Source organism: Eurypyga helias, unplaced genomic scaffold (genome assembly GCF_000690775.1).
Source record: "Eurypyga helias isolate BGI_N326 unplaced genomic scaffold, ASM69077v1 scaffold11299, whole genome shotgun sequence".
NCBI classification, from domain to species: Eukaryota; Metazoa; Chordata; class Aves; order Eurypygiformes; family Eurypygidae; genus Eurypyga; species Eurypyga helias.
Window position 1 is genome coordinate 15,507 of NW_010273993.1, and position 13,366 is coordinate 28,872.

Genomic DNA, 13,366 nt, shown 5'->3' on the forward strand with positions numbered 1-13,366 from the left:
GACACTGGCAGACAGCTCCGCTTGCCAAATTTGGCCACAGTTCCTTCAGATAAATAATTTCTCAGTGACGTGCTGTGTTGAAATTATATAAACGGCAAAAATTACTAAGACCTGGGCCCCAGGGTCTTGCAGGTTTCAAGATTTTCTGCAATCGATATTCTGACATCTGCAAATATTTTTCTCTATCAGCTGATGCCAGGAACAGAGTAATGTTACCATCACTTTCTATGTATTCAAGGTTTTGAATATGTAGAAACAATGCCTCTTCAGCCCCAGCCCTGGTCAGGACCTTTGCACTGTGATAACCACCAGCTCATACACAGCACCTTATACACGTGATCAAAGCAGCAGCCTTTTCTCAGGACAGCTTGTAACCTCTTACAGCAACCACGCCATGAACACTTCAAGAAATATGGAAAACCACTGCATTAACATTCAGTCTCCAGAAGTACCAAGGGGTTTAGAGTCACTTCTGCTGAACGTAATGTAACTTGCACGTCAAATGTATGGGGTGAGAGGTTATTAAGGTTGTTTTTCCTACTTAGGAGCCAACGATTCTAATTCTGTGGTAAGGCTTCTTTGATCATTAAGATCCTTCCACTATGACAGCCATAGACATTAGAGCTACCTGAGAAGTGTTTTCTGTCACTGAGGAATTCACGCAAGAAACTAATGTACATAATTCCTCCTGAACAGAAACACCCCACAGGAAAACCCTGCCTGACTAATTTTTATAGAAGCATCTCTAGACAATCTTCTGAAGTTGTAAAAACAAATCCTTTATTTAACTGATTTCTGTTATGGAAATCGATTAAAAAAAATAAAATCAAACGTATGCATGTTACACGAGACATTCTGAAGGCAGCAGTTGTTGAATACTGACAGTTACCCTTGGCACTGAGAAAACATGGGCCAGCAAAATGAGTAATTGCATTTATTACTATTGCCTTAGTAGGAAAAGCCAGGCAGGAATAAAGATGTACTTTTGAAACAGTTATGCTTTTGTCTTGACGATATAACCCCCAGCACCTGGCCTCTCCTCTAGCAACACTCCCAAAGTAACAGTGTTCTCTGAAAACTGACTGAATTAAATTAACACACTTTGTTTCATTTTCAGTCCCTCATGTACTAATCAGGAACAAAGCGGAGACATGCAAGTATGCAAAAAGGTCTCTCAAGCACTTTCTTATTTCTGTCATTCCTTAAGGCAAATTTGTAAATTTTAAGGGAATATCTCAAGAATTAAGCATAGAGCTTGTGAAACTCTGTAGTTTTTGATCAAAGTTAACATTTTCAGAGAGCAGGTATGCACAGCAATAACCCCTCAGAAGTGTCTTAGGATAAGACCATGTTAGTGATGTTTATGTCATTTTTACGTCAGCAAGTATTTCATACATTTGCAGTCCAACCATACAAGACAATATTTCAGTAGTTCTGTGCACAATGTGATGGTACTTCAATGAGAGTAAAAGTTGAGGGCATCAAGGTAAAACTACCTCAGTATCTAACTTCTACATAAAACGTATAAAAGTAATAATAGAATATGGTATCTTCTCAGAGTCTCATGTCTTTAAAAAAAGGGTGCAGCAAAGCCTCTTTTGCAGTTATTCTTGTTGCAGGGTTTAAGTCTAGTAGCTTATCAAGTAGGTCATAGGCTTCATCAGGCACCTGATCCCATCCCTTCATGTCTGCTGCCTTCATTTCCAGAGCACCATCACCTTCCTGAAAGCTCTTTAAGTGTTGAGTTTGTTTCCCGAGTGCCTCAGGAGCACACAGTTTGTCTACAGCAGCTGGCAAAGCCGTGTCATTTACAGACCTGCTGGGCACTTCACCCTGGGATCTCTTACAGCTGCTATTTGTTCCTCTCAGCTTCTCACAGAGGGCTCTTAAGTTTTGTGCTGGGACAACTTGGGTACACAGAACTGATTTACCTAGAAAAAAATATTTACAGTCAGCGACATTTTATTATACTTTCTATGCCACTGTAACTTCTAAGTCTGTTTCAGAGAAACTTCGTATCTTGAAGTGTAACCAGCATTAAAAAAATAAAGCACTCGTCAACCTATCAGAAAACCAAATCCAATGCCCCCACACTCTTCCAAACCAGCTATGTATTACAGCCCCAGTAAGTCAGAAGGCTAAGAGTCTCCGTTTCACTCACAACAAAGCTGTTTGGTTTTGTCTGTGAAGTTGTGTAGTGACAGGTTGTCACCCAGCCCACACACCATCTTTTTGCATTTCACTGTCATTTTAACACCACTGAAGAAAACTGGACACCCTGATTGTTACACCTCTGTCTGGGGAAGGAAAAAATCAATGCTGTCAGTGACACTTCCAGGTAGCAAGTGCTGCAGCATTTGGCCTGCCATTAGGGGAATGGTTACTTTAGGGTTGGGGTTTTTTTTATGATTTGTGGTGGTGGTTTTGTTTTTTAAACAGGCTGGCTGTTGGTTTCGGTTTTGGGGGTTTTTTGGGTTTTGGGTTTTTTGGGATTTTCTTTTTTTAATGCTAGCCCTTCTGGGGGATGAGAGGAGGGGCGGGGGAAAGCACAGTTTACATCATTCAGATGTTAAGTCATAGTGACTTAAGCTTCCAGGGCAAATTTTGCAGGAATAGAAGCATTGCCTCAAGATTCTAACCATATGCAAGCAGAAAACTTTAGTTGGCATATTTTACCTCAAGTGGCCCTGACTTAGTGAAAGGCAGTAGACAGGTTGGGAAACCTGTGGCATGAAGCACGCCATAGATGAATTATAAAAGATGGAAAAATAAAATTTTTTCTTAAAACTGTATATAGTGGCTAGTACTTTTAGTATTTTACATATAAAAAGTGTGATTTTCCTCTGAAATGACTGAAAAATCTAAAAATATATTTATGTATTTTAAAAAAATAAATCAGAGATTGCAAGTTACTACATCAGTAAACCAAGCATACATTTTCCCCTTTCCCCCATAATTAAGGTTTGCATACCGAAAGTTTTAGCAGCCTGAATGGTTTCTCTGGATCCACGAACTGTCATGATTTGTGCCAAGGCAGTTAAATCATCACTTGCTTTGTAAAATGGATACCGTCCACTAAGCAGAGAAAGGAATACAATTCCTGCAGACCACATGTCAATTGCTGCAAGTGAAAGCAAACTCAGTAATAGCTAAACTCACAGTTTCATCACAAACAAAATCACAACTTTCTTTAAAAAGAAATTACGACCTGAATCTGTCAGAAAAAGTTATGTTCTGAATTACTGCCTGATGTTGGTCACACAGATAACACTTCAGCAAACAGTGGAACTTACTTTGAGTAGATTGAAGAACAATATCCTTCTTTGATGCAGAGGGAGCGTATAAGTTTTTCCATAGAATTTTTCTTACGAGTAATTCCATTAACTTGCTAAACTTAAAACTGCACCAAACCCGTGTTTGAGGTTGTTTTACCCAGGGTGATGAGAGAGGACAAAAAAATGGCCTCTTGTGATACTGATTGGCTTGCTTCATATGAATAAAACATTATATAAAGATCATAAATAAAAAATAACTCATAAACGAATGTACATCTGAATTTTTCTGGGACTTAGGCTGCCATGGTCAAGGAGTACTAAAAAATGTATCTTACTATGAACTTTGTTCCTCCAGTATGAAATCACTGGACAAGATAGCCAGTTTAAGAACTGCAATAGAATTTATTCATCACTTTCATTGTGTTATGAAGAGTACAGAGAGTACTCTGGGGACAGTTGCCAAAGCGTGATGGAAACATTAATACTGAAAGTTATGAGCATACCTGTCTGCCATAATTTTTTGGCTCACTAAGGTACACATTTTGAGAGATGGCAAGAAAAGTGAAGGACTGAGTTTGAAGGGTTATCAAACTCTACGGAGAAAAATTAACAGTTGGGAAATAAAGCTACAGTTATTCTTCTTTTCAAAAAAAAGCATAGGACTTTAGGAAAAAATATGAAGTTGACTTCAGTTGCTAAACCAGATTTTAAGTCTTTTATTAAAAAAAGTAAATATCCAAGTTACTCTTATGGCATAATTTACAGTGCAAAATTTTTGTATCTTCTTCACAGTTCTTGTAAAAAAGTTCTAGTATTACTGTATCGCTGTTGAAAAGATTCTATCATCTGTTTGAGGTGTTGTGTATCACCCCAAGTTTGTGGTTGGGAAAGCTGGAGTCACCAAGGTCAAGACCCTTAAAGATGTTTAAGTACTAAACTCTTGCTAAAATTAACAGACGTTATGTATCTGAATGGATAGTAAATCCTGGCCCTACAATTCTGGTAGAACTGGGGTCATCAGCAGAGTGCAAGACCCTGTGCGATGCCATTAAAGTCATGATTCCTCTCTATGCTTTTGCCTAGTGTTACCTAACTAGCAAGGCAGACCAAGGAAAGAAAGGGGAGCAAAGGGACAAACCAAATTAAAAGTGTAACTGGACCTGTATAACATCAACTTGGGATTTTAGGTTGTATTCCCTGCGCTGTGAACCTGGGTCAGATGCACTAAGGTAGCTCTGGATAGAGTCAGCTGGATCCAGCTGGTAACTTGCTCTCAGCACAGAGACCAGAACTAGTAGTAAGATTGGCAGGAATACAAGGAGGTGACTACAGCAGTGCCAGATGGAAGTGGATGAGAATATTCATTAGTTCAAATACAACATAATCTCATAAATATGAGCATTAGTCTACCCAGTTCTAATTAGAGCCTTTATTGACAGACTACAAGAGCTCGGCACCACTGACTCAGTACTTTTAGGGCCGTCTGTGCCACACCCAAGGGTTTCCAGATTTACCCATATTTTCTGTAAGCCTGCTCTTCATTACCCTAGAGAACAGAAAACCGTCTGAAAGCATATGTAACACTAGCAAGTGTCCAAGATTTCCTAGGTATGTCCTTTCTGCCTAAAATCTGTCTAGACAGATTCAGAGATTGTCTAAACTTGTCCTGGATTTCTGGATGTCTTCTAGCCCATAAAGTTGGCTGTTCCAGTGCAGGCACCATAACTCCAAACAAGCTTCCATACCTTGTGAAATCCCAGTCATACCCACAGCACAGATGTTATTTGAAACAATGTTAGGCTACCTAGGGATAACCTGATCCAATTAAGTCTATTCTGAGTGTGTATACATGCTTTAAGTACTGAAAACTGATAAATTTCTCAGAAGTTATTCAGCAAAAACTAGCTAAAAAAAAAAGTTATTTTAAATCCAATTTTTGAGGACATACACATGTATCCAACCTTTATTATAATTCAAAATACTTGTGGTATGACCAGGAGTTTAACAGGTACCTTTGCTTTTATTGGTCCTCCATTCCCCAGTTAGGCACAACCTTTCCCATCCTACTTGGATAAGCTAATGCATTAACCATCCCCCTGCTCTGCCCTGGTATTTACCCAGACTACTGACACTTATTAACTTCATAGTGTTTAACCATGAGAAATTAAAAATTCAGTAAGAAAAAAATAAGACATTTACAGACCAGCTACTTAAAACACCAGCAAAAAGGAAAAAATCTGATAAAAAGTATTAACCAACACTTTCTAACACACATTTGCAATTACACCCCTGACTATGCCTGCTATGACAGCAAATAATGAGACAATCTGTCTAGAAAAGACTGATGTATGACCTCTTCCCAAGATTTATTCAAGATTTTACTCAAATACATAAGCCAATAAGCCAAGAAACTTGATAGAAGTACAACTTTGTTTTCTTGGAAAACTGTAAAATTGTATTTAACTCCTGCACGTGAATAAAGACATATTCAATTTTCAAACACTGGAAAAATATTCCTTACTTGTTCTTACTCTGGATAAAAAAAAAACCCATTTAAATAAAATTAGGAAATGCTTGATAAGTGTTAGAAGGGATGATAAAATAAATTTCACATGTAAACAAACACCCTCCCCTAAAAAAGACAATAAATTATGCATAAAAGAGAAGAATCAAAAGATGAACGAGGCATTAGTTGCAGTCTGTCGTGCAGTACCTGTGGTCTGAGTAGGGCACTTTGTTAATACTTCTGGTGCTCTGAATCCAGGTGTTCCTGCCCTGGGAGCAACTTGCTGACACCTTGTAATAAGAGACAAACATGTTTGAGATACAAAAGTTGATAAATAAGTTTTCATTATAATAACGCTTAATATTTTTAGAATATAATTGTGTAAGATATGAAAACAGCCTAGCTCTGCCTTATTCAAGTCTTATAGAAGTTTGAAGCATCTTCTAAGTATCTAGCATTAATTTAATAATTTGCATAAGATAACAGCCTTTTAATTTATTATATTATTATATTTTATTATATTATCTAGCATAAATTAATACCACAGAAATACTTACTGCATACTTCACTCACAATGACCTTTTTTAGTTTCATTCAACAGCAGCATCATTTTGTTAAAGCCTTGTTTTCATAGGAAATTTTGAAGTTGAGACTAATCTGGATTCTTGAATGTGTTCATTCTGGTTTTGTATTAGTCCACAGCAAACCAAGGTTCGCTATTTCTGAGTGTTGATGAGAATTTGCATCAGATTAACTAAAAGGTGTGAGATTATCATCCTTTAAAAATCTATTTAAAATCCTATTACTGAAATTTAAACATTATTTTTTTTAAATGAACAAATACAAACCAGTCTTGTTTCCCTTTTATTCTATGTTTCATGTTTTCCAGAATCCAAAACATTGGCATGATTTAGGCCTACTGTGTAACTACTAATGACAGATGGATGTATTGCCTTCTCTAAGTGTTGTAATTAACTCAAGCCATTTTCTATAATACATGTAGGTGGATAATTAAATACAACAACAAAAAACCATTAACAGTGAATTGTTCACAAATTCCATTCTTGTTTAAAAAGAGCATACTCAGTGTTTTAAGGGTTGTACAGATCAAAAGCTATATTTCACCTACTAAATCAGCTGCCTAGTAAATCTACATTTCTGACCTTGCCTGACAGCATAGCAGACAATTTTACAACATTATCAAAGCAAATTACCTTGAAAGGCAAACACTGCAAACTCTATCCGTTGCGTAACAGTCACAGGTCAGGTTTGAGGGACAACCGCTGGCAGCCTTCCTGGCTGCCCCATTGCTCACTGTTTTGGTAGAAATTATCTTCTTCTTTGTTACTAACTTCCTAGATGAAACATCTATTATCTTTGATTGTTTTATGAGCTGCAATGTAGATATTTTGGAGAAGGTGACATATTTAAGAAGCTCCCCTTTACATACAGATAGGCCAGTTCCTATAATACTAAGGCTGAAGAAGTGCCACATGTGCAAGAAGCTACAATTTTAGAACAGAAGACAGCAAACCTTTTTAACAATATCACAACAGCTATGAAACTAACACTGGAGCTTTCTAAACACCCTAATATCCTCCCTTTCCCCTTCAAAAAAATTTTATCAGTGTTTGCTAAAAAACAGTATACATTAGATACTCTGAAGCTACAAGACAAGTATTTTTCAAGTTAGTATAATGTTTCAAGAATTCGTTTCGTTCAACATAAGGACAGAAAAAATATATATAAAATACCACAGCGACACAGGGGCACTAACTCTAATTTTACAACAAAATGATCACTGTTGGCCAAACCCTCTAATTCAGTTGGGGTTCCCCCCTTGTCATATTAAATACTGATTACAAGTAGTACAGAAAAATATTTATTACCATTTTTCTCTTCAGCTTTAACTGCAAAATGAAAAGTTTCACAAGCTAAGAATATCTCAGTTGCACAGATAGATGTGTAGGAAAAAGGATTAATTTAGCATTCAAACAAGATCTGCTAGGGAGGCAGCTACATCACTAGCTCTTTTCTTAAAGTCTCAAAAGGGACTGAAACAGAAGTGAGAAATTCTTTGAGTCTTTCAAAGACACACAATCTGTTCAAAAACTTGTAGTTCCACAGCATCCTGGAGTAGTGTCCAGTCTTACAGAACAACCAGTTCTATAATTTTTCAACTATGTAACAGATTGCTCTTACTGATGAGTCACATTTCTTACTTTCGTACTGGCGTTTTCCTGGTATGTGGAACTATAGATGTTGAAATTCCTCTCTCCAAAGACAGAGCGCTGGACAGAATGGTGCACAGCATCCTCCTACAATACCAACAAAAAGGACAATAAGGATCCTGTCTAACACACAGTCCGCTGGACACTGACAGATCAAAACAAAGAAGCATGAAGTGACATAAAACAAGAACAGCTGTGTGGTAAGTAATTTTCAGGCATCAGTTTACTGTGGATGAGGAAAACATGGTCTAGACAGAACAGCAAACATGCTTACAAAACCAATCACACCTCCAAAGTGCCCCAAGACAATCTGAATGTCATCTGTACTGCGTTTGTTATGTAACCAAGTAACTAAACATACACGAAGAATCACTGGCTTGGGGAGGAGTTCCACAGTACAACATTTCACTTAAAAAAAGATTTAAGGCTGTTTAAATAGGAACCCATGCTAGGGTTCTGTACAGCCTTTGGCACTGTATGATATCTAACAGATAATGAATGATGCCAATAGGGTTACGTAAAACCAAGCACTTTGATGTGAAAACCGGGATTCTGTGCATCGCATCAGGGCCCTGGGAGCTCCGCACGCGCAGCTTTTTTCCAGTCTCGCATCCCCCCCTGTTGGATGAAGTAATACATAAAACAGCACATTAATGAAAAGGAGCGAGAGAGAACCTTTCCTCCTCTTCCTTGTTTATTCGGTAGTTTTGAAAGTGAGATGGACCTTTTATCAGCAGCTTTTGAGGCTGACTGTTGAGCTAGCTGTTCTGGTGCTGCGACACTGACAGAAACCCCACTTCCCAAGGCTACGGTGGGATTATTTTGTGAGTAACTTCCCTGCTGGTCTTCAGAGTGGGCAGTTTTGAGAAGTTCAATTTTGGTATCAGGGGTTCCTTGTGCCAAGCCAAAATCTACCAAGGCATACCTGAAAGACACAAATTTAGAACCAGGAGTTACAAAGTATCCATCAACCAGTTCAATTTACTATTCATTACTTGTCTACTTATCTTTCTTTCACACTTATTTATCTCGCTTATCTTGTACTGTTGCCAGCATCACAGCCCTACTTTCCTCCTCCTCTTGTCCCATCTTACCTATCCTCTCAATAATTTCACCCTATACCCATCTTAATTCTTTGTCTGTTGTCCCAAAATCTTCTCAGGTGCATACTTTCCCCAGTGGTGTTAAAAAATATTCCCAGCAACTCTTTTTTGGTGTTCTTCTAGTCCTACAGCTCTGAACCTTCAGCCAACAGTCAAGTATAAGTGACTTGACCCTTGCAGGATTACCATGGGTAGAGGCACAAATGTAGCAGAGAAGAAAGTCAAGACTAACAAGACCGAGTTCTGCCAGATTTCAAGCAATACTACTAGAATTTACTTCAGTCTTCAAACAGGAAAGACTATATTAGTTCACACTCCAGATGGGTCTTTAAAGGAATTAATTTTTTGCTAGAAACAGTACAGAGACAATCCAGCTGTCTCTAGGCCTCAAACTGAACTGCATGGCCTCCACACCCAAAGTAGAGGTTAAGGCTCAAACAAATGCTGGAAGAGCAAAGCAGAAGTACAAATCCATTTTGACAGATTACAAAAAAAAAACCAAAACCCACAGTATTTCTCAAATGTTTAAGCTTGTGGTTTGGCAAAATATAATCAAATCCTCCTTACAAACTTTCACTACACAGAATCATTTAGGTTGGAAAAGACCTTTACAAGCATCAAGTCCAACCGTTAAACCCAGCACTAAACCATGGCCCTAAGCACCACATCTGCACAGCTTCTAAATAGCTCCGGGGATGGTGACTCAGTCACTTCCCTGGGCAGCCCATTCTAATGCTTGACAGCCCTTTTGGTAAAGAAATTCTTACTAATATCCAATATAAACCCCCTCTGGCACAAATTGAAGCTATTCCCTCTTGTCCTATCACTTGTCCCCTGGGGGAAGAGACTGACACCCCCCTCACTACAACCTCATTTCAGACAGTTGTAGAAAGCAATAAGGTCTCCCCTCAGCCTCCTTTTCTCCAGACTAAACTACCCCAATTCCCTCAGCTGCTCCTCACAGGACTCGTGCTCTAGATCCTTCACCAGCTTCATTGTCCTTCTCTGGACACGCTCCAGCACCTCACTGTCACAACTGTGCATAGCACAATGCTCACCAATACAACCATAGGGCTGCTACCACTGAAACAGTACCTTATTCTATCCTTTTCAGGTCCTCACAGAAAAGCAGTACCTCACTTTTTACAGTCTTTAAATATTGTAACTTGCAGGAAAAATCTCAACCCTACTAATTATACACATTGTATTAATGTATGGTGAAATCGGCCCAAATCCAGCTATGTTGTCTGTGTCAGTTTTACTCTACCTACCAGTAAATACTTACAGTATCAGACTGTGTCAGTTTTACTCTACCAGTAAATACTTACAGTATCAGTCTATGCACCACAAGTCACCATTAGCTTTCTCATTAAAAAAAATATGGATTTTATTCTTCTCATTCTTACTTAATAATGTAGCACTTTTGAGTAAAAGTAAAATCTTCATTTTTTTTCAGGTACTTGTCACTTTATGGTGCAGATATTACATTAAGTGGGGAAAAAAAATTCCTCCTCAAATCCCTAAACACAGCAAGAAAAGTTTTACAAATTAAAAAAAAAAAATAATCTTTTTAGCTTTATTACCTAAACACATGTTAGACAGCTGGGAAAAAAAACAGCCTGACTCTGTTCTGCCAAAGCACACAACCCAAATGAGATCACAATATGGTCATCTGGACAGACTTACTCTTTTAGCCGCCTGTTGTAGAGGAAGTTACTGGGCTTGACGTCACGGTGAACAATACCAAAGTGATGAATGCGCCTCAACGCCTTAAACAGATTAAACATGTATTCCCTCACTTCTTCAAAGGAAAGAGAATTCAAAATATCCTGAAATATTATTGGATACTGTAATTATGCAACTGCTTTTAATTAAAACCCTTTACTACATATAAAAAGTCTGGGACTCACCAAGAAGGATTCATGTTCCAGATATGGCATAACAATAACCACATGATCATTTTTCCTAAAGCAATATTTAACTCCCATAACGTTATCTTGTCCCCTGGAATAGAAATAATGTCACTGAATAAAGACCAAAAGATGGATGTTTATTCTCCTTTGTTTCTTAAAACCTTCAGTCAGGCTTTCTTTTATGATCTAATTTAGATTTTGACAGCAGTCTTAGCAGCAGCCAGTAGTTAATGCTGTTGCCTCTCATTGCTACGTTCCATTTGGGTCCTGTGATTTGTAATGAGGGCTCCACAGATTATTTGTGGGGCCATGGTTTGTAGTAACCACTGTAATTAGAGGTAAGAGCCAACCTTCGTGACACCAACCATGGTAAGCAGATGCTATTGGGCACCATCTGGCAACAATATTCATTCCTAAAACCACATTTCCTAATGAAGAGATTGTATTTTCCAAGCATTTCAGAACTGGAATTTTTGTTATCACAGAAGTTCTCAGACAGACAATAGAGCACCATCGCAAACTGAGACTAGCAGAAAAGGGCATCCATCACAGGTAAGACACTCCATTTCTTATTTGCTCTTGATCAAAAGAATACACGTTTCTGTGGCTAAAGAAAGCAAGCAAGTGCCAAAACTTAAATAAATACAGAACAGAGAGACAATGTTCAGCAATTTCAGTCATGACAATCATAATTTTTTTGTTTATGTACCCTGCTACAGTGAGGCACTGAAGTTCAGCAGCAATTCGCAGAGGGTGGCTGGTTGGAATCAAATGTTTCAGAGCCATTTTTTCCTCACATCCTGTTTGTAGTCGTGCTGTGGCCAAGTAAACAGAACTAAAAGTACCTGTAAAGAAGGGAGAAAAACACTGCCTTCAGCATTTTTAATTAGGTCAATTCAGATTTTTACTGAAGTGATCTAACTGTTCACAATCCTGCAGCAGACTTGTTACTACATCAAAAGCAGATTCTAGAAGAGAAAAACGCAGTTCCTTTTTTCTACTACTGAATTCAGTGATCTTGTATACAAGTTTTTTATGTCAGTAAAAATGCAAATGTAACACTGTCTAACTTGCCTGGGACACAGAGCTCTTTGAATGTAAATTTCCTATCTTTGATTTGCTTTCTTGTTTAGGTAGCTTACTTTCATCTGACACCTGACTCTTCTCTCCCTATGATGTAAGTGGGCTATATAATGCTAATCTGGAAAGCACTGCCTTTACTATTCAAAGCACTTCCAAAATTGCTACATTTCTCTTAATTCTGTTACCTTATCTATAAAGTAAGACTTCTCACATGATGACTAACTTTACGGTTTGTTTGTCTAGAGCATTACTGCTTGGACAGAATGTGACAGAAGCATCTGAGAAAGGGAGTATTCAGATTGTCCAATAAACTCACCCACTCATCTAATTTTAAGGCTATCCTAATATACCTCTTAGGAAGTTAATTTATCCTGATGATCTGAGATAGCTGAACGTACAAGTTGAAGCATTCTTCCATATGCATAAACAGTACAAATTACTTTTGATTACATTTTAAGTATTATGTTTGCATTGTGCTAGTTCAAGAGTCTGTAAGTGCATACATACATCAAAACACCAGCAAAACCCCCAAATACTACTTGCAGGTATTTTAAAAAAAAAAAATCAATCTAGAGTCCATACACTCAGTAAAAATGCTTATAGCAACAAGGGTTACAAAGTTGACCTAAGGCATTTCTAGTGGCGAGAACTGCTAAAATGAAAGTGACTCCAGAGTGGAATCCTGAGTTGAAGCTTGTTTTCTCAGAACGCTGCAGGCGTGCAAGTGGTATTTTCTAAAAGCATTGTTTGCTCCTAAGAGCAAAATCAGAGTACTGTTCATGAGACATTTTGTTTCATTATACTATCGTTTTTAGGATAAGCAGAAGTCTTGTTATGTTGTTTTTGAATTTTTGTATTGCTGTGTTGAATCGAGGTGGGGTGGGTTGTTTTTTTGGTTGGGTTTTTATTGGGGGGGGAAGGGGGAGAGGTTTGAGGAAAAAACAAAAAAATGCTTTAGTCATCTAGCCTGTATGTACAGCTTTGTATCAATCTCTTTGTTTACAAGTGTGGAACATCACAAAGCATTTGAAAGATCAAATGGGTAAAGTCGCCAAAAGTGCTGAAATCCCACACTGATAAGTACGTAAGGATTGATTTACATTCGTGCCTAACATTTATTTAAGGTACCTATCGAAGGCAAGGGTGCACAAGTGTTCTAAAATTTGATACTGTATGTCTTTAAAGAACAATTTTTTTTAAATAAAGCAGCTATAATCTGCAGCAGTCTCTTCTTCCAGTTGTGCCCAGAGGGGTT

The 13,366-nt window shown here is 37.9% G+C and overlaps 1 protein-coding gene across 1 annotated transcript in view; it reads right to left on the reverse strand.

The window, feature by feature from the left end:
* Positions 1 to 1,554: 1,554 nt before the first annotated feature.
* CDC7 (cell division cycle 7) overlaps positions 1,555 to 13,366 on the reverse strand; it is a 16,058-nt gene continuing 4,246 nt past the window's right edge. The window contains exons 3-11 of the mRNA XM_010159679.1: positions 11,738 to 11,873; positions 11,026 to 11,119; positions 10,802 to 10,944; positions 8,688 to 8,937; positions 8,004 to 8,099; positions 6,996 to 7,174; positions 5,989 to 6,071; positions 2,972 to 3,121; positions 1,555 to 1,931 (exon numbers count right to left, since the gene is read on the reverse strand). Of these exons, the coding sequence (XP_010157981.1) occupies positions 1,555 to 1,931; positions 2,972 to 3,121; positions 5,989 to 6,071; positions 6,996 to 7,174; positions 8,004 to 8,099; positions 8,688 to 8,937; positions 10,802 to 10,944; positions 11,026 to 11,119; positions 11,738 to 11,873 (1,508 nt within the window). The remainder of the gene's footprint in view (positions 1,932 to 2,971; positions 3,122 to 5,988; positions 6,072 to 6,995; positions 7,175 to 8,003; positions 8,100 to 8,687; positions 8,938 to 10,801; positions 10,945 to 11,025; positions 11,120 to 11,737; positions 11,874 to 13,366) is intronic.